General features: G+C 40.6%; 1 protein-coding gene across 1 annotated transcript; it reads left to right on the forward strand.

Annotated features, from left to right (window-relative positions):
* The first annotated feature begins 14,807 nt into the window (after positions 1 to 14,807).
* On the forward strand, positions 14,808 to 15,488 carry LOC126584491 (uncharacterized). The gene has a single exon (XM_050248850.1). The coding sequence runs from the start codon at positions 14,808 to 14,810 to the stop codon at positions 15,486 to 15,488; it is 681 nt and encodes a 226-aa protein (XP_050104807.1).
* The last annotated feature ends 12,065 nt before the right edge of the window (positions 15,489 to 27,553 follow it).

Below are 27,553 nucleotides of genomic sequence, written 5' to 3' on the forward strand. Positions count from 1 at the left end.
ATCCTCTCAACGCCGGCGCCGACACCAGCCTCGGCACCCACATCGCCGTCACCGTCGACCCCAACGCCACCGTTTCCGCACTCAAAAGGAAAATAGAACATGAACATCTATTGTGCTTAAATAGCGTGGGGAGAATCAAGGTTGAAGCTCTAAAGGAGTTGCGGAGAAAAGAAAATTTCAGGTCCAAAGAAATTTCATTTGGGAAGCAGCGCGTTTGACCCGTGCGACGACGGAGGACTAAAGTCCTCTGCTTCTCCGTTGTAGTAGGCAGCAGCCATGGCTCGGCGGACCTCGCTCCTGCTCATCTACTTCCTGCTGCTGAACCTCTACGGCGCGGATGCTTCACTCTCCGACGGTCACCGCCGTCCGATGATCCTCCCTCTCCATTTCTCGTCTCCAAAATCCAATTGGCTCCACCGGCGACCCTTCGACGGCCGGCGGCTCCAGAGATCGGTGCCCAACGCCCACATGAGGCTCTATGACGATCTCCTCGCCAACGGGTACTACACGACGCGGCTGTGGATTAGGACGCCGCCGCAGCAATTCGCGCTGATTGTGGATACGGGAAGTACGGTGACTTATGTGCCTTGCTTTGACTGTGAGCAGTGTGGTTTTCATCAGGACCCCAGGTTCCACCAATTTATCACAGTGGAGAATCAAGTCCACGCAGTCAGTCGATAGATACCAACTTGTTGGGTATGATGGAAAGTCAGATGTTTGGGTTGTCTTGTCTGGAGGAAGCCTATTCTCAATTTGGTGGTTACAATTTGGAAGTGTTTGGAGAATCCATGAACGATTTCACTTCTTACCTTGTTGGAGGTGTAGCTGAACTGTTCGAAGACGTTAATGCTAAAGATACAAGTTACAACATGGTGAATAATTTCTTTAGCTTTCCTGAAAATTGTGAACTACATCAAGCACTTGGAACACTTCCGCAAAGGCAGACCGATGAAAATTTATGGGATCCAACCATTGGCATTGATGATACGTGTAGCAGCTCTAGTTTGCAGAAAGATCTCGCTAGCCGTGTTGAGCCATCCTGGTTTTCCAAAGGAAGTGATGCTGAGAACCTCGTGAAAGCGTTTGTAGCCAAAGATGAAACCTCGTCTAGCCGATCAGACAATACTAAATCATCTATCACCTCATCGAGTCAATTTCCTGCTTCTTTTAAACAATTGAAATTTGAAACGTGTGCCCCAATAGGAAGTGGTTCGGTGACATGGAACCAGTCATCTGCTTTACTTGCCAGGGGTGCTACTCCAGCTTCTTTCACAGACATGATGAGCACTTTGGTTGACGAAGAGCAGCATGGCAAAGGGTACAAATCTGTGAAGCCTAAAAGGGAACAAAAGTTATCCGATGGCACAGCAACAAAGACCACGGCTTCCGCCGGTAATACGTCGGATCCCGCGCGAGCTTCCCCACCGACCCCCAGGCCGAGCTAGTGTTGCCCGCCATGCAGGGTACCTTCAATGTGCTCCAAGCCGCCTCGTCATCCTCATCTCCGCGCTTGGCCTTCTCAGCTTCATGTTTTCCGTCGAGCTACTGCTGCAGCTCAAGCAGGCGCAGGCGGCGGGGCCTTCGTCTCTGATGTTGCAGTCTCTTTTGACACTCAGGTGGGGGGGTCAGGATGCCACGCTCCAAAGCGGCGTCGTCTGGTTCCAGATTTGATGGCGGCGTCTCGCATCAGAGGATAAGCGGCATGAACGGCGCTGATTCCATCTCCGTCGATGCTCCCTGCAGCTCTCCCCCGATCGCAGCAGCAAGCTGGACCCCGTGCCCTCTATGGCTGAAGCACCGGTGCCCCGAAGCCCTCTCCAACTCCCCATCCTCTCCTCCGTCTCTTGCCTCGCAGCTGCCAACAACTTCAAAGACCGCTGTCAAACGACTAGCCGGCCGAGAAGCGCTTCCTCAAACTCCAACTCTCCGTCCTCCTTGCTCCGCTGCCTGCAAATTTCTCTACCCATCATCAACATTTATACAAAAAAGATATATTAAAAAAATAGGATGGTGGAGCAAAGCAAAGTGGTGCAGCTGGCACCACGTGAAAAAAAGAGGAATGGTGGATCAAAGATGGGGTACAGCCCCATGGCAGATCAAAAGTTTCTGGTGGTGAATGGGCACCATGTGCGAAAAATAAAAAAAATAAAAAAAAAAAATTATAAAAAAAAAAAAATAATAATAATAAAAAAAATGATGGAACTTGGTGCATCCAGCACCAAAAGAAAAAAAAAAAAAAAAAAAAAACAAATGCATAGAGAGAAATAGAAGGTCCATTTTATTTATTTTTCTGGAAATTTTACATAAATTTGCATTATACATGAATTAAAAAAAAAAAAAAAAAAAAATCAAATCAAATCAAATCAAATTTACAAGAGGGGATATTCAAGGACGATCAGGTGGCGCCTCACAACTCGGCAGAGCTCCAGGAGGAGAAGGCGTCGGAGGTTGGCTGTTTGAAGCCTCAGCAGTCGGTACAGCCCCAGAAGACGAAGGTAAATGCTGCTGGAACAAACCCACAAACCTCCGATGATCAAGTAAAATCTGACCATCAGATTCCTGCATCTGGTCAATTTTCCTCTTCATGTTTGTGGCATAGTTATGTGCAAGCTTGTGCAACTGTTTATTCTCATGCTTGAGCCCTCTGATCTCCTGTTTGAGACTCATCACTTCAGCCGCCAACGATTCAACTTGACGGGTTCGAGCAAATAGGCGTTGGGCCATGTTGGACACAGAACCTGCACACTGCACACTGAGAGCCAGAGAATCCTTAACAGCCAACTCATCAGACCGCCTGGAAAGTAGTCTGTTATCTTTGGGAGTGACAAGGTTCCGGGCCACCACCGCAGCGGTCATATCATTCTTCATCACCGAATCCCCAACAGTAAGAGGACCGGTAGGGGATATGAAGGATGGGCGCCATATGTTGTCTGGAGAAGGCGGGACTGCCTCTTCACCAAGATTCAAGTCAAAACGACGATCGGAGGGTCCTGACATTTTCAAAGTGTTGAAGAAAGAAGAAATCGGACAAATCAAGATCTTAGAAGTGCAAGAGGGGAGTTTTCACAAGCGAAAATTCAAGTGTGCTTTGAAACGAACTGCATGCCTCTATAAAAAATCAGCACTCGACGGGATTTCAGAGATCGAAGAGGTGAGCTCAGAATTCGAAGAGGCCATTCAAAAATCGAAGAGGCAAGCTCGGAAATCGGAGAAGCATCTTGCTTTTCCAGACGCGTCGGCACCCATCACACGCAAACTCAGCTTTGCGGAAATCACGGGTAATTTGTCGAAGCGCCGATCCTAGATATCAAAGAGGCGCCAGTCTTTTTCAGCCGCGTCATCACCTGTCATATGCACACTCAACTTTGCGCAAATCACGGGCAATTTGTCGAAGATTTTCGGTGAAGGAGAAAGCACGTGAAAGTTTACTGTTCAATCACGCGTTAGTTGCCGACACGAGTGAAAGAATAGTACCTCTACAGGTATCAAAGAACTTCCTATAACTGTCCACCTTCACCTTCCATAGCAAGGCAGACATACAGAGCCTTTCTTCATCTCCAAAAAATGCTTTCCCAACGAAGCCTATCGAGTCATTCAATGTTCCTTATTCCTTGGGGCACCTCTGCAAGCCAATGACTCCAAAGCAAAAGTATCTCATATCACCAGGGTAGAAAGCAAGAGTATCTCATATCATGCGTTCTCCCTGTCATTTCCTTTGTCCTTGTTCTTACCTACAAAGACAAGGATAAAGAAAACAATATGCCGGAACTTCCACTTAAACTTGGGTAAGGAACCGACTGTTTGGAACCCTTCCCTGATTGCCTACCTAGCACTGCTCTCGAGTACTCGTTTCCCACTGCTGCTGTACTTCCAAAGAAGCTGCCACATCTGCCTGGAGAACAGATAAGGCAAGTGAAAATGATACCTTGCAGCATGTGGAGACAAGGTGCAGAAGGAACAAGCAGAGAAGAATGCGGTCTGCACAGTCAACTCAGCGGAAGGAGTCCGAACTGAGGAACTCGAGAAGCTGCCATATCTGCCTGAAGAAACAAGCAGAGAAGAATGCAGCATGCACAGTCAACTCGGCAGAAAGAGTCTGAGATGAAGAACTCGTTTTGACCCTCAAATTCTTGGGTCAACTTACTAGGCGTTGTGGGCTGCACGTGCCGATTCACCACCCTTGAATCAAATCCTTAAAGATCAAGTCACCAACTGGAAGAATAGCCCATCAATCTTGAAGATCATACCGCTGACCAAACTGCTCAGGTGTGAATTAGAAAGATTGAACAAAGCAACAAGTCGTCACCTTCACCTCGTGCCTGCTTGCAATATGTTCGAGTCAACCTTCAAGAATCAAGCCTCAACGGCCCTTGAAGAAGCTTCCAGCCAAATTCGAAATCAAGCCTCGACGGCCCTGGAAGAAATCACAAGTCCGATTCAAGATTAAGTGTCTACCACCCTTGAATCAAAACCTAGTTCAAGAATAAGCTGTGGAAAATCAACAATTGGAGGAATCTAGAAAATCCTTCAACCCAGTTCAAGATCAAAGCTGTGGAAAGTCAACAAATCGCAACAAAATAGGTGTCGATTCACCCACTACCAAAGCCAAAGATCATCTACCACATGAAGCTCCTTGTGGTCCAATTTCAACCTTCAAGATCAAGCCTCGACGGCCCTTGGATCGACATCTACAGTAAGGGACTTCAAAACGCATCTCCTACACGTGACAAGCACATGTATACGACGTGCCTTGAAGTGGGGGCATTTGTAGACATCGAAATTTCGTAAATAAATGTTGACCGATAAATCAAAGTGTCAACGCTCATGTATTACATAAATTTTACACGTAGCGTGTGACTCGACGAAAATTGAAATGAGCTGGAAAAGTCATCAAATAGGGCACGTGTCAACACCTGGCAGAAACGACTTATTTCATCTGGGATATTATATTCAAAATTAGGCTTTGGAAAATTCTATAAATACAAGCCTATTTCATTCATTTAAAAGGAAAAAATCATGAGGCAAAACTCTTGAAGCTCTGAAGCTCTGAAACTCCGAAGCTCTCAAGCATCCAGGTTCCCGAAGAATCAAGAAACTGTTCTTCGTTCTTCGTTCATCGTTCTTCCAAGATCAAGCCTCGACGGCCCTTGGATCAACAATCATCCACCAATTCAAGATCAAGCCCCGACGGCCCTTGAAGAAAGTGTTCTTCGTTCTTCGTTCATCGTTCTTCCAAGATCAAGCCCCGACGGCCCTTGGATCAACCATCCACCAATTCAAGATCAAGCCCCGACGGCCCTTGAAGAAAGCACCATCGTTCATCATCCGTTCATCCAAGATCAAGCCCCAACGGCCCTTTGGATCAACAACGTCGACAAATCCACGCATCCAACCGTTCTTCAAGATCAAGCCCAAAAGCCCTTGAAGATCCGTTCATCACTGTTCTTCAAGATCAAGCCCAAAAGCCCTTGGAGATCCGTTCATCACTGTTCTTCAAAGATCAAGCCCAAAAGCCCCTTTGAAGATCCACTCAAATCCACCTTCAAGATCAAGTCCACGGCCCTTGAAGAACGTTCATCCTTAGATCAAGCCCAACGGCCCTTTGGATCAATCGCACATCCACAAATACACACCTTACGGAGATCGAATCAGAGGATCAAAATAGAGAGAGATTGTAACCCAAAATCATCAAATACAAATATTTGTTTGTGCACGTTGTTTCTTGTCTCTTTCGTTTCAGGAATTTTCCGTGTTCACAAGTACTATTCAGCTTGACTTGGACTTTCACGAATAGACTTATAATTTCTGGTATCTAATAAATACCAATTTGAAATTATTCATTGATCTACAAATGTTCTCATGGAGGTACACATTTTTTTTGCCACAATACCAATATAGAGGCTAAAAGATACTATGATATTAAATCCATATGTGGTCGAGACATCTATGAATTTAACCATTAAAATGCATAAACTCAATTATACATCCAAGTTAGATCATTTTCCAAAGTTTTGGTCCACAATAAAAAATGCTTACCTTGAGTTACACTTATAAAACGTGCAGAGGTGATTTACATTTTAGCCACAGTCAATGTAATGTGATTTTTGTCCTTGACTTTTGTGTCTAATAAAAATCCACGGTTGAAAATATTCATTTTTATTTTAACAAACAATAATATTAACACAAGGGAAGAGGGTGAGTTTAGTCTCACAATGGGCTAACAATAATGTGGTTCAAATTTTCCTTTGGCGGAATCTAACCTAAAACCTCTGACTTACAAGTGAAGAGGAATACTACTAGACCGTACCAAAAATTCTCATGGACGCAAACATTTTTCTACCACATATAGGAATATAGAGGCTATAAGATGCTAAAATATGTGTTGAGCCATTTACGAATTTAGTTATTAAAATGGAATTGATCTTACCTGGATGCATAATAGTTGTAGGCTCACAACACATTGAACTTCAATGATCTGAACCGTCTATTTTTCAAGTTGCACCTCATTGATCATCTTTGAAAAATATTAGCCAAATCGGAAATATTTGAGATATCTAATTGAGTTCAAAGAAATTGACGAACACTTTATTCTATAAGAGACAATAAATTCCATCATGATAATTAAATAGGCAAATGTTTCCGGATTGAATTGAATTTCTACAAAGATAATTTATGAATCGAGACTTACAAAATAACGGTTTAGATCATTCAAGTTCAATATGGAGTGAGCCCTACAACTAGCCCCATTTTTATCCAAAAATGGAGAACCCTTTGAATAAAGGGTATACGCATGTGTGTGTGTATATATATATATGTATATATGTGTGTGTGTGTGTGTGTGTGTGTAGAAGTGCGTAGGTACATAAATCTAGCTCTCTAGACCAGTACATCAACATGCGAAGAAGTTGTTATCCATACATGAACAATGATAAGCTATAGGTACAAAAATGCAAGTATACAGATATGAAAACCTTACTACATAATCATGATCACAAACATATTCATGAATATATACGTACACATGCAATAAAAGCTTTTCTTTTATGTACACATAAGACTCCAACTAAAAATTAGATTTAAAAACTTCAAATTAAAACTAGGTTTGAAATCAGTAATGAATAAAATTAGGCTCGAAATTAGCTAATTTGGGTAATATGTGAAAAATTGCTAAGTTGCATATAAAATCAAAATTCAATATTTAATCTCATACTACCAAAATGCGACTGACCATAGCGTTGGAAATTTGGACTTTGAAGACAAGAGTGTCACCGTGAAGGGAGTGGACGTCCTCTAAATACTGGTGCGAGAGCATTAAGATATTGGAGTCAATTAGGAGTGGTTTGTTATTAGTCGACACCAATTAGGGCTTCTTGCACGCCGCCTTTCTTTCTTTGCGAGTCTTCCCAAAGTACTCCTGTTACCCATAAATGCAGTTGACACCGAGTGAAGGACTTTTAGCTAGGTCGACCTAGCTTTTCAAGGATTCTTAAGCTCTCTTGGGCTTCTTTCGTGAAGCCTTAAAAGTGCGGCGTCGGCACTTCGCTCGTAAGTTCAGATCAACGATTCTTGCTGGGGTCTGAACCAGGGCCGGTTCTGAGTTTTTGAATACCCAGTGCAAAAGCTCAAAATGTGCCCTTTTTTAATGCTGAAATATATGTTTAAAAAAAAAAAAATTTAACGAGGGCTGGAACCCAGTCGAAGCTGGGGTGCTAGGCCCTCACGCCCAAATTATATTATTTGAGAAAATATACAACGGAGAGACATAGTACCTAAACCTCGACAATAAAAAACACAATCATATACAATCATTCCTAGCAAATCTCCTTGAAATTTCAACCTTTAAGAAATTGTCTTCTAGCATTTTTTGAAGCAAAATCATCAATTATATCATCATACTCCAAGTCTTGAATCTCATCCTTTTCAATGCATAAGATTGCTAATCCATTTAGCCTATCTTGAGTCATAGTGGTCCGCAAGTAAGATTTTAATAATTTCAATTTTGAAAAACTTCTTTCTGCAGATGCCACAGTCACAGGTATAGTCAACAGTACATGATAAGCAATCAAGACATTATGACACATATCAGTTTCTTTTACAAAGTTTGCTATTTCCATGGATGTCCAAGGGTTATTAGAGAGAAATACTTCTTCATGTAACATCATTTGCAACACCTGTAATTCAGAACATAAGTCGGCTCCATCTACATCCATGGTATTTCCATGTTTCAAATATGCTTCAAGATTCATACAATTTTCTTTTAGTTGTTGATCATCCAATGAAATTAACTTCGGTGCATCAAACAAGAAGCCAAAAATAGATTCAAAAGTCTTTAACTGTTCAAACCTGTTTTTCAGTTGAGAAAGAGCAATATCCACTATAACAAGAAAATAATCTGTTCTAAATGATTCTTTAGCAGATTGTTGTTCCCTCTCATTACCATCAACTTCATCATGATGTCTTTTTCTAGGTCTATGACGTTTAGTTTGAAAAACAGGGTCAATTTCCGAATCAAGTGCAATTTCTTTAGCATCACGCATAGCAGAAGCGAAACTAGTTTCTCTGTAGTTTTCAAAAAAGGTAACAAGTGCTTCCAATGCATTTACAGCAACATCAAGAAGCATGTCTTCAGATTGTAATTTTGTGCTCACCATGTTAATCTTCAACAAAATGTCATATCAAATAACCAAACTTAATACAAAATCAAAACTAGAAAGTTATCCCGATGCTAAACATCCTGCATCCCTACTCAATTGGGGATTCTCAGTAATTTCCACCAACGTAAACAAAGCATTTCTAACTTGGGCTACTTGGGATTTAATTGCTTTAACACTTTCAATGTGACTTTCCCATCGAGTAGTTGACAATGATTTCAAAGTTAAATCATCAATATGTTCAAGCAAAATATTCCAACGCTTTGTAGAGTTGGAAAACACCATATATATGCATTGACATGCTCCAGAAAAAGATTTTTCTTTAAGACATGAACTTGCCATATCACAAACTATTAAATTAAGACAATGAGAACCACATGGCATGTAAAAGGCTATGGGATTTATGTCTAGCAATCTTTTCTGGACACCTTGGTGTTTCCCTTTCACGTTAGATCCATTATCATAACCTTGTCCCCTCACATTATCAATATCAAGATCAAGAGACTTTAGGACATCTTGCGTAAAAACTCTATGAAATACTCCCTTATATATATTGACCTACTTGACAAGTCAACACATCTCAAAATTAAAGTCATATGTTCCACATGACTTGCATCAGGAGTACAATCAAGAATGACAGAAAAAAATTTGGCTTCTTTTACTTTTTTGATGATTGCGTTTTTGACTTTTGAAGCTAAAGTAGCTATCAACTCATTTTGGATTTTTTGGCTCAAATAGTGGTGATGAATCTCTTTATTCTCAATGAGTCGAAAATGCTTTTGCATTATTGGATCAAACTCCGCAATCATTTCAAGTAAACCTAAGAAATTGCCATTAGAGTCTTCATAAGGTCTTTTATTTGTTCCACGAAATGCTAAATTACGTATGGCAAGACATTTCATAACAGCAATAACTTGTTTCCAATGATTTGTTTCTTTCTTGATTCGCAATTGAAATTCTTTATCAATTGTCTGATTTTTTGTCAATCTACTTTTCAACTCAACCCAAGTTCTCGAATTAATGAGATGCTCTTTACTCTTTTCTTGTTGATCAAGCTTCACACCAAGATGTCTCCAATCACCAATTCCATCTTTTGCTAACTCACTTTTTGAGGCAATTGTTTTAAACAATTTACAACAAAAGCAAAAGACTTTATCCAACTCTTTTGAGTACACGAGCCATTTCCTATCATAAATTTCACCCGTTGGTAATTTTCGATCATAGTAGTGTGAGGAAAATTTTCTAGAGAGTTTGTCCTTAGGATAAATGATATTAGTTTCTCGAATTGGTCCCTTTTCTACAAGTAAGCCTTTCATTTTTGCATTAAGATCACCCCAAACTCGTGGATCATAAATGTTTAAATGGAAAATAGGTTCAGGAGATTCAATATTTTCCTCTACACCAATATGATCATCATCAACATTTAAATTCACATCACCGCCATTTTCATGGTCTTGAGACTCATCACCAACATTTTCTTCTAAATCACTACTATTTTCATGATCATGAGACTCCCCAATAACATTTTGTGACTCTTCACCAACATTATTTTCTCTCAAATTTTCAACTGACTCATTCTTTGTAGAGAAAAATTTATGAAGAGATCCTCTTAAACTTTCGGCAATTTCGTTATCTTTTGCCTTTTTTTTCCTTTTCATATTACCAGAGAGTTGTTTCCTAAAAGATATGGCTTCGATAATTTGTTTGTAAAAATTACCTACACATGATATAATAAAAATTTCCTATCAAAATAATCATTCCAACACATATTATATATTATAAAATATGCCTTTCTACGAGTTGTAGTGTTTGCATTGTTACAGAGGAGAAATGTCTGAAGCAGATGCAAGAGGGCTGAATAGCTTGATCTTTGTATACCATGCACTGAACTTGTTGTTGGCTTGCAATAAGACTTTGTTGGTGACTATAACTCTTGTTGGGCATAAGTGCTCCCCTAGTTGAGTTGTCTAGCTTGAGGGTTTTTGATTATTTGTGAATGCTAGGAGTTCACGTGTACAAGTTGTACCACTCGTCTTCTAGTAGGTGGAATGAATGGTGAGTTGCTTTCATCACTTGGTTGGTGGTACGAAGGTGAGTTCATTCATCACCTTTCATCACATTTCATCACCTGGTTGGTGGCACGAGGATGAGTTCCTTCTTCACCTAGTTGGTGGCATGAATGACAAGTTGCCAAATGATATTAGAGTACGGGTTGTACATTTCATCACCTGGTTGGTGGCATGAAGGAAAGTACGGGTTTTACATTTCATCACTTGGTTGGTGGCATGAAGATGAGTTCCTTCTTCACCTGGTTGGTGGCATGAGTGGCAAGTTGCTAAATGATATTAGAGTACGGGTTATACATTTCATCACCTGGTTGGTGGCATGAAGGAGAGTACGGGTTGTACATTTCATCACCTGGTTGATGGCATGAAGATGAGTTCCTTCTTCACATTTCATCACCTGGTTGGTGAGAATAAGGGCAAGGTGTTTAGGCACATTGCAGCAAGTGTCGAATGACACAAAGTATGTTGAACCCTTTCAAAGCACAGTTGGCTTATGTATGAATGTGTTGGAATGTATGATTGAACAAATATACTGTGAAGTTATTCGTTTATTTGTATAGTCTTGTTGACATATACTTAGACTTTGTTTCATGTTGGAAGCATTCATGTTGAAGCTTTGAACCCGAGTGTTTCATTGCTAGGAATGTAAGAGGATTATGACCGAGTTGTCTAAATCACCTCTTTATTGAATTCATGCCAAATAGTTTTCGTTACATAGGATGTCGAACGGCTGAAGCTTAACACTTGTACAATGTGAGTTTACTTGTAATAGTACTTCAAGTGATCAACATTTCATGGATGGCCAAGGGTCTTGCCATCAGAACTTATAAGCTTGTAGGAGCCAGGACGAGTGATGCCAACAACTTTAAACGATCCATCCCAGTTTGGACTAAGTGTTCCTTCACTCGGGACTCTGTCGCAGAGTAATATTTTCTTCAATACCCAATCTCCCACTTTGAAAGAATGAGGTTTGACCCTTAAGTCATAGTAGTTGGAGATGCGCTGCTTGTAGGCGACATTCCTCAAGTAAGCCTGGTTTCTGTGTTCCTCGACTAGATCTAAGTTGAGGGTAAGTTGTTTGTCATTTTCACTTTGCACGTAGTTCTGGACTCAGAACGTTGCTTGCTCAAGCTCAATTGGGACAATTGCCTCTGTACCAAAGGCCAGTGATAATAGGGTTTCTCCTGTTGATGTCTGATATGAAATGCGATATGACCAAAGAACTTGGGGTACAAATTCTGGCCAACAACCTTTAGCCTTGTCCAAGCTGGTTTTCAAAGTTCGCTTGATTATTTTGTTGATGGCTTTAACTTGTCAATTAGACTGGGGATTAGCTGGGGAGGCAAAACATAAGTTGATGTTAAACTTAGAGCAGAACATCTTGAACTTATTGTTGTCGAACTGTCGCCCGTTGTCAGTGACTATCGCATTGGGAATGTCAAATCTGCAAATGATGTTCTTTCATATGAAGTCTTCTATTTTTGCCTCAGTAATGGTTGCCAATTATCACTTTATGAAGTAGTCAACTGAAACAATTGCATAGTGAACCTTGCCCTTCCCTACAGGCATTAGGCCGATCAAATCAATTCTCCATTGGGCGAAGAGCCAATGGCTGATCATAGGAGTGAGCAGCTCGGGAGGGGAATGAGGAATAGTTGCGTAACGTTGACACTTATCACATGAGCGGGATAATCTGATGGCATCTTGGTGGAGTGTTGGCCAGTAATATCCTTGGCGAAAAGCCTTGTGTGCTAGGGATCAAGATCCAGCATGATCTCCGCAGACTCTTTCATGTATTTCCCGAATGACAGTTTCCGCCTCTGCGCGCGTAAGGCATCTTAGGTATGGTAGGTTAAAACCCCGCTTGTAGAGTTGGTCATTAATAATCAAGTAACATGTAGCCTTGTATCGAATCTGCTTAGCTTGGATTTTGTCATTTGGAAGGGTGCAATGAGCAAGGAATCTATAAATCGGGGTAATCCAACTATCCCCCTGTTGTAAGTTGCACACTTCCGCAGCCATTGTGCTTGGTGCTACCAACAATTCGACCTGAATTTTTCTCCCAATCTTGTCTTCCACTGTTGAGGCGAGACAAGCTAAAGCATCTGCATGACTGTTTGCCGCTCGAAGAATTTGGGTGATCTAGTAATGGAAGTGCTTGAGCAACAATTGTGTTTGTGCCAGATATACTGCCATGGAGCTATCCTTAGCATCAAAGTTGTTGGTGACCTGGTTAACCACCAATTGGGAATCACTGAAGATATCAATTTGTTTAACCTCAATGTGTTTGGCCAAACGTAAGCCTGCTAGGAGGGCTTCATATTCGGCCTCATTGTTCGACGCCTTGCATTTGAAATGAAGAGCATACTCCATTGCCACTTTGTTAAGGGTCGTAAGGACTAGTCCTACTCCACAACCCTGTTGGTTGGACGAGCCATCAACATATAGACTCCATGCTGGGGATGTTGGTTCTACTTTCTGAGCTTCCGAGGGTAATGAAACCACTTCTTTAGGCATAGAAACAATGTTAACATGATATGTGAAGTCGGCGATGAAGTCTGCCATTGCTTGGCCCTTCTTAGCTGGCTATGGTTGGTAGGAGATGTCAAACTCACCCAATGCTATCGCCCATTTGATCATTCGCCCGGAAGTGTCAGGACTTTGGAGTATCTGTTAAAGATGATGATTGGTAAGCACGATGATGAAGTGTGTTTGGAAGTAAAGACGAAGTTTTCGAGCAGGCATGACCAATGCTAGAGCCAATTTCTCAATGTTGGAGTATCGTGTCTTCGCATCTTGTAAGGCCTTGTTAGCGTAGTAGACAGGCCGTTCGATATTACCATCATTTCGAATGAGAACGGAACTTACTGCTGAAGCCGATATCGACAGATAAATAATGAGAGTGTCACCAACCTCAGGTTTGAAGAGCAGAGTGGCTTTACTCATGTAGTCTTTGAGGTTCTTGAATGCCTCAGCACATTCATCAGTCCATGTAATGTACTTTTTACTTCCCTTAAGTGCTTTGAAAAAAAGGAGCACATCTGTCTGTGGCTTTAGAGATGAACCTAGTTAAGGCTGCCACCTTACCAGTAAGGCTCTGGATGTCTTTTGAAGTTACCGGTTCCTGTTGGAAGTTCAAATCAAATACAATGGCCGAAAGTGGTGGAACATTTTTCAGAAAGTGATGGAACACTTTTCAGAACGTGTGAGCTACTAGCCAAAAGGTTGTGATGTTTGTTTATTAAAAGATGGTAAACACCATTATTGATTGCATGTGTGTGTGTATTTTTTTTTATTAAAAAACACTTGAGTGGTTTGTAACTTTTGCATGTATAATTAAGCCTCTTGTAAGGCTTTAGAAAAAACCATCAGAATCCCATTTCCATTTAAGCTTGTAAGCAATTGAGTTTAAAAACTCTTATTAAATATATCAAAGTGTTTTGCTTGTTTGCCGTGCAGTTTGTCCAACACAAAAAGTTTGCTTCTTCATTTACTTTTTTTTTCCTTATCCAATTGTATTAAGAGTGATAGTGAGAGGTGTGATAAAGTTAGAAAACTTATCGCCCACATATTTTTGGTATTGAGTTAGTAAACTTTGAATACCAACAATTGGTATCAGAGCCAGATTACCTTTCTGGCAAGTGCAGTAGCTATGGCATTTAACTTAGTGCAGCTCCAGGTTCCCACATTGAAGAAAGAAAATTATGAAAGATGGTGCATCCAGTTTAAAGCATTGTTTGGATCACATGACCTATGAGAAGTTGTCAGTAATGGGTATGATGAACCCACTACTGAGCAAGAAACTGCCTACACTGCAGATCAAAGGAATACTCTTAAGAACTTACGAAAGAAGGACAAGAAGGCGATGTATCTTCTATATCAAGGATTAGAAGATTCAACGTTCGAGAAGATTGCAGAAGCAACAACCAGCAAGCAAGTTTGGGACACTTTAAGCACAATTTTCCAAGGAGTAGATCGAGTAAAAAGAGTTCGGCTTCAATAATTAAGAGCAGATTTTGAGGCTGCTCATATGAAAGAAGGAGAAAACATTTCAGACTACTACTATCGACTACTTGTAATTGTGAATCAAATGAAAAAGAATGGCGAGAGGCTTGACGATGTTCGTGTCATGGAGAAAATCCTTCGGTCACTCACATCCAACTTTGAGCATGTGGTGACTGCCATTGAGGAATCCAAGAATTTGGAGACGATGAGTGTAGAGGAACTACTAGGATCCCTCCTAGTTCATGAACAACGCATTCAAAAGAATGCAAGCCCCACAACGCTAGAGCAAGCTTTGGAGTCAAAGTTGAATATTGATAAACCAAATAGAGGTTGTGGGCAGTGGAACTCACGTCGTGGGAGTTCATCCAACTGTAGCCGAGGACGAGGCCGAAGAAGAGGTCGAGGCTATACGAACAATCGAGGTCAGTCTCAAAAGTGGAGAACTGCTCGAGGAAAGGAGCATATCCAGTGTCACAGTTGCAAGCAATATGGACATTATGCCAATGAATGTTCATATAAAAATGGTGAGCATGTCAACATTGCAGAATCAAGTAGAAATACTGGTGAGGAATTTACAGTCTTACTAGCACACCATGATTCCAGGAATCAACAAGTTGTTTGGTATTTGGACTCTGGTGCAAGTAACCACATGTGTGGAAAGAAAGAGTTTTTTGCCAAACTAAAAAATAGGCCTTATAGATTTGTGAGTCTTGGTGACTCCTCAAAGTTGCTAGTTGAAGGCAAAGGAAAGATCAAAATCATCTAGAAGGATGGTAAAGAAGAATACATCTCCGATACCTACTACATACCAGGTATGAAGAGCAACATTTTGAGCATTGGTCAGCTGCTTCAGAAATGGTATGTTATACATATGGAGAATATGCTTCTCACTCTCAAGAATGCAAGGAGAAAGCTTATTGCACGTGTTCAAATGTCAAAGAACCGAATGTTCCCGTTGAAGTTGAACACAAAGATTGGAAGCTGCAACATTGGTGTGATGGAAGATGAATCATGGAAATGGCATCTTCGGTTTGGCCATCTTCATTTCAATGGCCTAAAGTTATTGTCAAGTGGAGAAATGGTTCATGGTCTACCCCAGATTGAAGCCATACACCAAGTATGTGAAGGTTGTGTGCTTGGCAAACAAGCACGACTATCGTTCCCTGTTGGTGATACATGGAGAGTAAAGGCACCACTGCAGTTGGTATACACAGATATATGTGGTCCATTGGATCCCATGTCTTATGAAGGTAATAGGTATTTTATTAACTTCATTGATGATTTTAGTAGGAAGACTTGAGTTTATTTTCTCAAGGAGAAGTTGGCTGCCTTAAGAGTCTTCAAGGAGTTCAAGGCACTCACAGAAGCTGAAAGTAACCACAAGCTTGTGGCTGTGAGATCAGATAGAGGTGGAGAGTACACTTCCAATGCTTTCCAAGCATATTGCAAGGAGCAAGGAATTAGGTATCAACTGACTGCTGCCTATACCTCACAACAACATGGGATAGCCGAAAGAAAGAATCGAACCATCATTGACACGACAAGGTCCATGCTTAAAGAGAAGAATTTGCCAAAATAATTATGGGTAGAAGCTGTAGCTTGTTCGATTTATTTGTTGAATTGATGTCCAATAAAGAGTGTCAAGAAGATGACACCACAAGAGGCTTGGAGTGGATACAAGCCGAATGTTGCACACCTAAGAGTTTTTGGGTGTGTTGCATATGCTCAAGTTCTAGAAGCCAAGAGGAGGAAGCTTGATGATCGAGGTGAAAAATGTGTGTTTGTGGGTTATAGTGAAGAGTCCAAGGCATACAAACTCTACAACCCACTAACTGGTAAACTAGTGGTTAGTAGAGATGTCATCTTCAGTGAGGAAGAGGCATGGAAGTGAAACAACAGTCATCTTCAGTGAGGAAGAGGCATGGAAGTGAAACAACAAAGAAGTCAATAAAGAGCATATCATCTCCATTGATTTTGAAGAACCAGAAGTTGTATCACCTGTCGAGCAACAACCTGCTCAAACAATCACAACAACTCCATTGCACAAACATGCAAGGAGTGGCTTTACATCCAGTGAAGAAAACAGCTCCTCAACTTTAGTGAGGCTAAGAAGTCTCACCAATATATATGGACAAGAAGAAGAAGAAGAATAAACCAACCTTTTCTGCTTTTATATAGACCACGAGCCTCTCTCATTCAATAAAGCTGTAGAAGAAAATCGTTGAAGAATAGCCATGAAGGAAGAAATCCATGCCATCGAGAAGAATGACACTTGGGAGTTGACAAAGCTCCTACCAAATCAGAAGGCTATTATTATCAAGTGGGTGTACAAGATCAAATGCACTGCAGATGGGAGTGTGGATCGGTACAAATCAAGGCTTGTAGCAAAGGGCTACAAACAAAAGTATGGAGTGGACTATGATGAAGTCTATGCTCCAGTTGTAAGACTTGACACAGTAAGATTGCTAATCTCTCTTACCGCTCATCATAAATGGAAAATTTATCAACTAGATGTCAAGTCAGCCTTCCTCAATGGAGTACTTGAGGAAGAAATGTACGTGGAACAACTAGAAGGTTTCCAAGTACAAGGAGAAGAAGAAAAGGTGTATCGTTTGAATAAGGCTTTGTATGGCCTCAAGCAAGCACCACGAGCTTGGAACTCAAGGATTGATAACCACCTTCACCAAAATGGATTTCAGAAATATCCATACGAGCATTTAGTTTACATGAAGAATGGTACCAAAGGGGAGTTCTTAATTATTTGTCTCTATGTAGATGACTTGTTGTTTACATGAAACAATGAAGCAATGTTAAGTGAGTTCAAGCAATCCATGTTCAGTGAATTCGAGATGACTGACAATGGATTAATGTCATATTTTCTTGGCATAGAGGTGAAGCAAGAAAGTGATGGTATCTACATCTCTCAACAAGAGTACATGAGAGATATATTGGAGAAATTCAATATGGACAAGTGCAATATTGTCAACACTCCAGTTGCAATTGGATTGAAGCTGTCCAAGGAAGGAGAAGGTGAGTTTGTAAACTCAACCGTGTACAAAAGCTTGGTTGGAAGCCTAAGGTACCTTACAATCACAAGACCTGATATAGTTTATGGTGTTGGACTCGTGAGTCGGTACATGGAAACACCAAGGGAGTCTCATTGGCTGGCCGCCAAGAGAATTTTGAGGTACATAAGAGGTACTCTAAATTATGGTCTGTTTTATAATTTTGGTGAAGATGCAAAATTATTTGGTTATTCAGATAGTGATTGGGGAAGTGACCAAGATGAAAGGAAAAGCACAACTGGCTATGTGTTTTTTCTAGGATCAACAATTTTCTCATGGACTTCAAAGAAGCAATCAATTATTACTTTGTCATCGTGTGAAGCTGAATACGTTGCTGTAGCCTCAACTGTGTGTGAGGCAATTTGGTTAAGAAATCTGTTGAAGTTAGTGTGTCATCCATAAGTGGAATCGACTATGATTCATGTGGATAACATCTCAACTATCAAGCTTGCTAGGAATCCAGTCCAACATGGAAGGAGCAAACATATTGATACCAGGTTCCATTTTCTGAGGGACAACGTGAAGCAAAAGACAATTGAACTTGTCTATTGTCACACGAATGAACAAGTAGCTAACATCTTCACAAAGCCACTGCCAGTTGAATCATTTCGATTGTTGCGTGAAATGCTAGGCATGAAGGTATTTTGATTTGAGAAGGCGTGTTGGAAGTTCAATTCAAATACAGTGGTCGAAAGTGGTGGAACACTTTTCAGAAAGTGATGGAACACTTTTCAGAAATTGTTGGAACACTTTTCAGAAAGTGTGAGCTACTAGTCGAAAGGTTGTGATGTTTGTTTATTAAAAGATGGTAAACACCATCATTGATTGCATGTGTGTATTTTTTTATTAAAAGGCACTTGAGTGGTTTGTAACTTTTGCATGTATAATTAAGCCTCTTGTAAGGCTTTAGAAAAAACCATCAGAATACCATTTCCATTTCAGCTTGTAAGCAATTGAGTTTGAAAACTCTTATTAAATATATCAAAGTGTTTTGCTTGTTTGCCGTGCAGTTTGTCCAATACAAAAAGTTTGCTTCTTCATTTACTTCTTTTTTTTTCCTTGTCCAATTATATTAAGAGTGATAGTGAGATATGTGATAAAGTTAGAAAACTTATCACCTACATATTTTTGGTATTGAGTTAGTAAACTTTGAATACCAATAGTTCCTTCATGTCGATGATTGCTTTGATCTTCTCGGGATTAGCCTCAATGCCTCGTTGGCTTATCATGAAGCCTAAGAATTTGCCACAGCGTACACCGAAGACACATTTGTTAGGGTTCAACCTCATTCGATACCTCTTCAGAATGATGAAAGTTTCAGATAGGTTTGTGATATGTTGGTTAGCATGTTTGCTCTTGACTAGCATATCATCAACGTAAACTTCCATGCTCTTCCCAATCTGTTCGGCGAACATTGAATTGACCAGTCTTTGATAAGTCGCTTCTGCATTCTTTAGGCCGAAGGGCATGACTTTATAGCAATATAGTCCCCTGTCAGTAGTGAAGGCTGTGTGTTCTTGGTCCGAAGGGTTCATGAGGATTTGGTTGTATCGTGAGTAAGCATCCATGAAGCTCAGGAGTTCACACCCTGTCGTAGAGTTTATAAGTCTGTCTATGAGAGGAAGAGGAAAGCTATCCTTCGGGCATCATTTGTTTAGGTCGGTGTAATCGACACATATTCTCCACAAGACCTTTTGGAGCATGAGACTTTCCTTGGTCGGATTCTTCTTAACAAGGACAACATTTGCTACCCACGTTGGATAATTGACTTCGCGAACGAAGCATATGCCTTTGAGTTTTTCAACTTTTGCCTTCATTGCCTCATACTGTTCAGCGTCATAAGATCTACGCTTCTGTCTCACTGGCTTGGTCTTGGGGTCAATACTTAAGCGATGACAGATGATATCGGGAGAAATACCTGGCATGTCCTCGTATGACCAGGCGAAGACCTCAGTGTTCTCTTGCAAAAAAAGAGATCAATGCCAATCGAATGAGTGGTGACAAGGTGGTGCCAATATTCACCATGTGATCCAGATAATCTTTTGAGATAGAGACATTTTCCAACTCTTCAGCGGGTTGTGCTTGCTAGGTGAAAGAGTCATCTTGAGGATCGTCGGGTAGACTGTTGCCACCGTGAAGATCCAAGTTGGCTTTGTCTGGGTTAGTCTTTATGACTTGGTCATGTATAGAAAGGGTTTCCTTGGGCACATGAAGGTGTTGTTGCTTGACTGAAGTGTTGTAACTTGATTGTGCACTAAGTTTATCTCCTCTGATGTAACCATTGCCATATGAGGTTGGAATTTTCATCAATAACATATGTGTGGATACCATGGCCTTGAGATCATTGATGCCTGTGCGTCCGAAGATGACATTGTATACCGTTGGGCAATCAACCACCAGGAAGTTAGTGGTAATGGTAGCTGTGTAAGGGCCTATACCAATGGTGAAAGGTAAATATATGCTCCCCAAAAGTTGCACGATATCACTGGAGAAGCTTATCAGAGGGGAAATTAAGCGATCGAGCAAATGTTCAGCTACATTAAGTACCCTGAAAGCTTCAGCAAACATGATATTGACCGAAGCCCCCGTGTCTACTAGGATTCGTCGTACTTCAAAGTTGGCTATGTGAGTTTCCAGGGTCGTTGTGAGGGTAGATGATACCTCTTTCTTCCTAAGGGTAGAAACATATTGGATCCCAGTTAGGCTTTTGATACTTGTCTTCCCTGAAGTCTTCCAAGTGAAACACTTGGTGACTAGACCTTAAAACTCGTTCACTATTTTTCATGGCCCTGTTGGAAGATTTAGATATGGGTGTGCCACCACTTATGGAATATATCACATTCAAAGGTGTGTATGCCTCATACCTCAGGGTAGGGGCTGTCCTGACACGTGCTTGACCCACTATGTTGACTGCCTGGGGTTGGGGATTATCATGGCGATACCATTGGTTATCATGGTAGTGTCCCTTACTCCTTTTACTAAAATGAGACTAGTGACGATGGAAATCTTTCCTTTTACCCTGAGATTGATATGTCTGTTGACTTGGCAAAGTATTAAGTAAGGCAGGAGGAGGCACCGCTGCCGTTTGGAAGGTCGATGTCTTCTTATTTGGTTGGATCTAGCTTCCACTCCCTACTTACTGATAAAGGGTGGCTATGGGGGGTTTCCCTTTATATGTCCTTGCCTCTACGGAGGCATGGTTGTAAGCCTATGCCATCATCTCAGAGTAAGTCTTCCAAGTGTTGGCATTGATCATGTACTTGAAGAAACAATCACGTAGGCCTGCCGTGAAAACATTGAGGGCAGTCTTGTCATCTGCCTCTGTGCAGCGAGAATACTCATGGCTGAAGCGACCGACATACTCTCATAGTGACTCGTCTGGCTTTTGGTGAATAGTGTACAAGTCATCTACAGAATGTAAGCGATCAGTTTAGAAGATGTGTTGAGAGACAAACAGTTTCCTCAGTTCCTCAAATAAGTCTACTGTCTCAGGTGGAAAACGGCAATACCAGTTTAGAGCTTCGCCAGAGAGGGTGGAGGGAAAAGAAGACATCGCTCTTCGTTGGTGTGCATCCGATATGCCATGGTGAACTCAAAGTGGTTAAGGTGTTCAATTGGGTCATCATTTCCAGTATAGAGTTGTAAACCAAGCTTTTGTTTTGTCTTCGCTTGAAAGAGGTGTCGAGGATCCTCCTTGTGAGAGGGTCAGGCCTGGGTTGTTTCCAGTCAGGTATCTTGGCTTGACGTTTGGCTTTCAACTTGTTTACTTCTTCAATGAGTTGTAGGACCAAGGGGTCTTGAGTGGAGTCATGTTCCATTGGAATTTTCTTTCGTAAGTCTCAATCGCCTCTTGGATGTAGGAAAGTTTGAGCAAGGGCGTGTGGTTTTTCCTTGGACTCGCCGTACTGACTTCTAGGGCGAGTCTGTCGGAATACCTCAGAGTCCCTTATACCTTCATGTTCCTCTGGGACATGTCGTTCATTCCTTAGATTGGCAACTGGCCTGGGTCGTGGGAGGGGATCGAGTCTTTCAGAAACCCTTGGGTCATTGATCTTTGAGCATATGTGGATGGGATTATCTCAACGTTACTTTAGGAAGTCTTGGCAGTCACGATAAACGGCTTTCGATCCTTCCAACCCTTCTGCAAGGAGGTGTTTTCTTCCACTTCTCCTGCTTCGGGTCGAAGTAGCTGGGTTGAGAGAAGTCTCATGTTGATCAATTTTTTGATGATTGGCTTGTTCCTCATCAGGGATACCCGTGTCGAAGGAAGGTGACCCTTCGTGTTGGGGGGCACCCAGATGATGGTTGATGTCCACATGGGCAACGAACTCGTGTGTTTGAGTACGCTTAGTTTCGTGGAGCGTCTCAAAGAGCTTTTCATACTACTCCTGGAGGACCTCATTCTTCATTGCTATCTTGTTGTTCTGAGCTTCTAGCTCATCGACTTTAGCTTGAAGAGCAACCCTCTTTCCTTCATTCTTTCGTTGCTTCGCACTAGGTGCAAGAGGGGTGTCATTTTGTGTGCTGTGGCTTCATTCGCTCCCCATGTTGGAGAGGGATGCCTGGTCAAAAGAGAGTGTACGAATGGTGGAAACCAACTTGACAAAGCTGAAGAGAGTGGGAATAAGTGTCGTTCCCACAGACAGCGCCAAATGTTGATGCACAAAATCAGTAAGGACTTTGGTACAACAGAAAATGTCAAGTTTGTGACCGTCGCTAGATTGCTCCAGTCACTAGTGTGGATAAGTATGCAAATGGATATAGACAGGGAAGCAAACACAAGATGTATTGTGGTTCACCCAGATTGGCTACGTCCACGGAGTAGAGGAATTCTCATTAATTATGAAGGGTTTACACAAGTACATAGGTTCAAGCTCTCATTTAGTGAGTATTAGTGAATGATTTAGTACAAATGACATTAGAAAATATTGTGGGAGAATGATCTCCTTTTAAAGAAGAGAGTTTCTAGCTTTGTTTTGATATTAACACGTGTCGTGTTGTGATTGGCTTCTGATGTTGACACGTGTCGCGCTATGATTGGCTTCTGATGTCGACACGTGGCTATGATTGGCCTCCTGGTTGGAGGGAAACTCTTCTGGGTCCTTAACGGTGTAACGTTGACCGGTGCTCAGTAGTTTCGGGATTGGTTAAGTATGGTACAAACACAACATAAAGCTTAGTGCCTGTGCATTTTATGGCACTAATGGAAGGCAAACTTCTAAAACCATAAAAGTAGAAGGTCAAATCAATGGACAGTGTATTAAAATCCTCTTGGACTCTGGCAGCACACATAACTTTTTTAATTCCAAGCTTTTCAAACAGTGGGGATATCAGGCTTACTCTACTAAATCTTTTGGTTGCTCTTACTTTGGGAGGGTATAATTGCAATGTGGTTCTGTATTCACTACCACTAGGGGTTGCGATGTAGTGTTGGGAGTGCAGTGGCTATCCACAATGAGTCATGTACTGTAGGGCTCACAATGGAGTTCCCCAAAGACCAACACACTTACAAATTAGCTCATAAGGTCACCCCTGAGCATACCATTCATGAGGTGTCATTGCAGCACCTAGATATGGAGATCTTTAACTCCAATTAGGTATGTTTCTCTATTCCATGGAAGGGAGAAAAATTGAGGCTTGTGAATTAACTTAGAATAACTTCAGAGTTTGCTTAGGAAATTTGATGAGATTTTTGCCTTGCCCACTAAGTTACCTTCGCACAGGGTACATGATCAACACATTCCACTGATACATGGAGCTAAACCACCCAACATTAGGCAATATCATTATGGTTCATTGCAGAAAAGTGAAATTGAAAAGGTAGTTCAGGATTTGCTTGATGCATGATTTATTAAACAGAGCTATAACCCTTTCTCATTCCCTATCTTATTGGTAAAAAAGAAGGAAGGCACATAAGGACGTGCATAGACTATAGGGAGCTCAATTCACTCACTGTCAAGGACAAGTATCCCATTCCCTTGATAGATGACTTCCCAGATGAATTACATAGGGCATAGTACATCTCCAAGTTGGATATAAGGTCTGGATATCACCAGATCTTGGTGAACTTAGAAGATATGGGAAGATATGGGAAGATATGTCAAGCTATGGGAAGATATGTCAACCCTTGTACAAACTCACAAGGAATGATGGGTTTGAGTGGAATTCAGATGCTACATTGGTTTATGAACAACTCAAGCCTATCATGGCTTCACCACAGGTTCTTGTTCTCCCAGATTTTTCTAAAACTCTTGAGTTAGAATGTGATGCATCTGGATGTGGTATTGGTGTTGTGGTACATCAATCATGGAGACCTATAACTTTCACTAGCCAATCCCTAGGTCCTAGAAATCAAGCTCTTTCTACATATGAAATAGAGTTGATTGCCATAGTACATGTTGTGAAGAAATGGCAAATGGCAAAACTATCTTCAGGGATGACACTTTATTATCAAGATTGATCATAACAATCTTAAATATTTCCTAAACTAGAGGACAATACTCATTTCCAACAGAAATGGGTGTCAAAACTGTTGGGGTATGACTATGAAATCCAATACAAATAAGAGCCTCAAAATGTGGTTGTAGATGCACTTTTTAGAGTGCAAGAGACAACTCAATTGCATGAATCTCCTATTTCTATTGAAGACATGGATATGGAATGTACTGCTATTTCATATCCATACTTTAGATTGATGGATGAGCTCAGAATGAGTAATGAGCAAGATGAGTGGATTGCTGAGAAAAACTAAAGAAGTAATTCAAGCTGTCCAAGATGGCTATAGAATCTCAACATTGGGCAAGTATTCAATAGACAATGGGTTTCTGTGCTACAAACAAAGAATGGTTTTAAGTCATTCATTTGATTAGAAAACTAAGATCATTGACGAGCATCACTCAACTCCTGCATCTGGCCACGAATGGGTCTTAAAAACTTACCAGAGAATTAAGAATAGTTTATATTGGCAGGGAATGGAAAATGACATCAATAAGTTTATTGCTAAATGTCAACCTTGTCAACAAAATAAATTTGAAACTATGTCACCCCTTGGATTGTTGCAACCATTACCTATTCCTCATAGGGTATGGGCTGACATTAGCATGGACTTCATAGTTGGCTTGCCTAATTGTATGGGAAAAGCTGTGATCTTAGTGGTGGTTGACAGGCTTTCAAAGTATGCTTATTTTGTACCATTGTCACACCCTTACACTGTCACTGTAGTATCACAGCTATTTGAAGATCACATATTCAAGTTGCATGGAATGCCTAACTCTATTGTCAGTGATAAAGACCCTATTTTCATCAATGCATTCTGTGTTATGCCCCGATCCCGACATACGTTCAAGATCGACATGTAACGCCAACACATCCTTGTTTATTTATCATGTCTCGTCTCGGAGACATGACCAAAACTAATCGATGATTTAACCACGCATTCATTTTCTTTTATTTCATGGCTGCATCTAACCTTATCATTAAACTGCATACGTATCCTAAGAATTGATCAAGCTATTCGTAGTTCACCATTCACTAAACTCAGACATTTATCCCAGTGCGTTCTAACAGGAAGACATAACATTCCTCAATCAATTATTGATAGGAATGGGCAACGCTTATGGCGGGCGGGTAACATCGGTTATTTATCCATAACCGTTTATATCCATACCCGCATAATCGTTTACCCTTTGGGTAATTGCATAAATGGTTATACCCATAACCATAACCGTTTATAAACGGTTATCCATACCCATAACCGTGTACCCATTTAACCATAACCATTTACCCATTTAACCATAACCATAACCATTTACCCGTTTTTGAACCCGTTTATCTTTTTTTTTACCCATTTACCCATTTTTTCACCCGTTTACATGTTTTTTTTTTAACAACTTGAAAATTACAAAATAAAAATTTGTCGTAATTTTCGTTTTCTGACAATTAAATACCGTTATAGGTACATTTTAGCATGCATTTCCCTATTTTAATCATTTAAGTCCTCATACAATTCCAATAATTGAAATAATAGTTTACGAATGATATTTTTCTGCTACACCCAATCAAGTATTTAATTATAATTCATATGATTACAAAGTAAAGCTTCTAAAAACAAAAAGTAGTCATTATCTTGAATACTAGATGATTCAAAGCTCCAAAATATTCTAAAACTAAACACTTTCGAACACGTTCAATCACAAAATATTCTGAAACCAACTGATATAAAACACCACTCAATCAACTGTTCCTTTACAAGCAAAATGGCATTATGCAAAACCAACTGATATAAAACACCATTGATATAACAGTGTGTTGCTTGTATGGCAATTTCATGAATCAGTTTATAACTTTACAGACATGAATCGGTTACATTAACACAAAACCAAAATGGAAAAAGTAGTCATAAGACCATCATCCTTTCACCCACAAAACCCTATTGGCCCCTCCAATTCAATTTCGGTGGAATTCAATTTTTGTGAGTTCTCTGAGGGTTAATAATTTTTTTTATTTTTAATTTTACATATATTAAATTAAATGGGTAAATGGATATCCGTTATAACCGCGGGTAATACCCATAACCGATGGATACCCGTTATAACCGTGGATAATACCCATAACCGCCCATTTAAATTTCACGGATAAACGGTTATACCCATAACCGTTTATTTGTCTAAACGGTTACCCATAACCGTAACCTCCAACTTTAAATGGGCGAGTAACCGTGGTTACCCAAACCCATGGGTATTTTGCCCATCCCTAATTATTGAGACTTGACAAGCATAAATTACTAGGTTCAGGGTTACATAACAAGACAAGCATAAATAACTAGATTTAGGGCTACATAACAAACCAACATGACAATCAAGATTTCCAGTTCATCCATCTTATAAATCACTATGTTTCAACATAATACTACAATTTATAGCATGCAACATCTCAAAGAACAACCAAAGAAGCACAATATTATTCTCTCGCCACATTGGTCAACGAATCTGATCATAGTAATAACAATCATATTCAACATTATTCCATAATCACTCCAATTAATCAATCCCAAGAATCAAAGATGCATAATATTAACATTTAACTACATTAATCAATCAATAAGATCACATATCAATTCACGAAATTTAATAAAGGAATTCTACAAAATTTCCAACCTGGATTCCAAGTAATAACATGATAAATCTAATTTATAAACACAACGTCTACTATGAGCAATTCCTATTCGGTCGAACTAACCATATGGAAATGAGCAAGAGTAAGGGTTCCGGACCACTCATCGGAATCCATCTAAAATATGGTCACCTATCAAAATGAACCAAGTACAACTAATCCTTATCATTCTTAGAATGTGTACGGTCCCCCATTGCGGATATACCAAGCAGAACCATATGCATAATCTAATCGTGCATGCAGTGATCACCCATTACGGATATACTAAACATGATCACCCCTGAAATACGTATGGCCCCCTATTGCAGATATACCAAGCAGGACCACATCCTAACTCTAGGTAGTGATCACTCATCGCAGATATACCAAGCATGATCACTCCTAGAATGCGTATGGTCCCCCATTACGGATAAACCAAGCAGAACCATATGCATAGTCTAATAATGTAGGCACTAATCACCCATCGCAGATACACCAAGTATGATCTAATAGTCTTCATCGCGGATATACCAAGCAGGACTGTATCCTATAGCTCTAGGTAGTGATCATCCAGTGCGGATATACCAAGCATGATCACTCTTAGAATGCGTATGGT

Source organism: Malus sylvestris, chromosome 10, assembly GCF_916048215.2.
Source record: "Malus sylvestris chromosome 10, drMalSylv7.2, whole genome shotgun sequence".
NCBI lineage: Eukaryota > Viridiplantae > Streptophyta > Magnoliopsida > Rosales > Rosaceae > Malus > Malus sylvestris.

Excerpts from the sequence above, each read along its gene's own strand:
- LOC126584491 (XM_050248850.1), top strand. The coding sequence starts at position 14,808 with ATGAAAAAGAATGGCGAGAGGCTTGACGATGTTCGTGTCATGGAGAAA.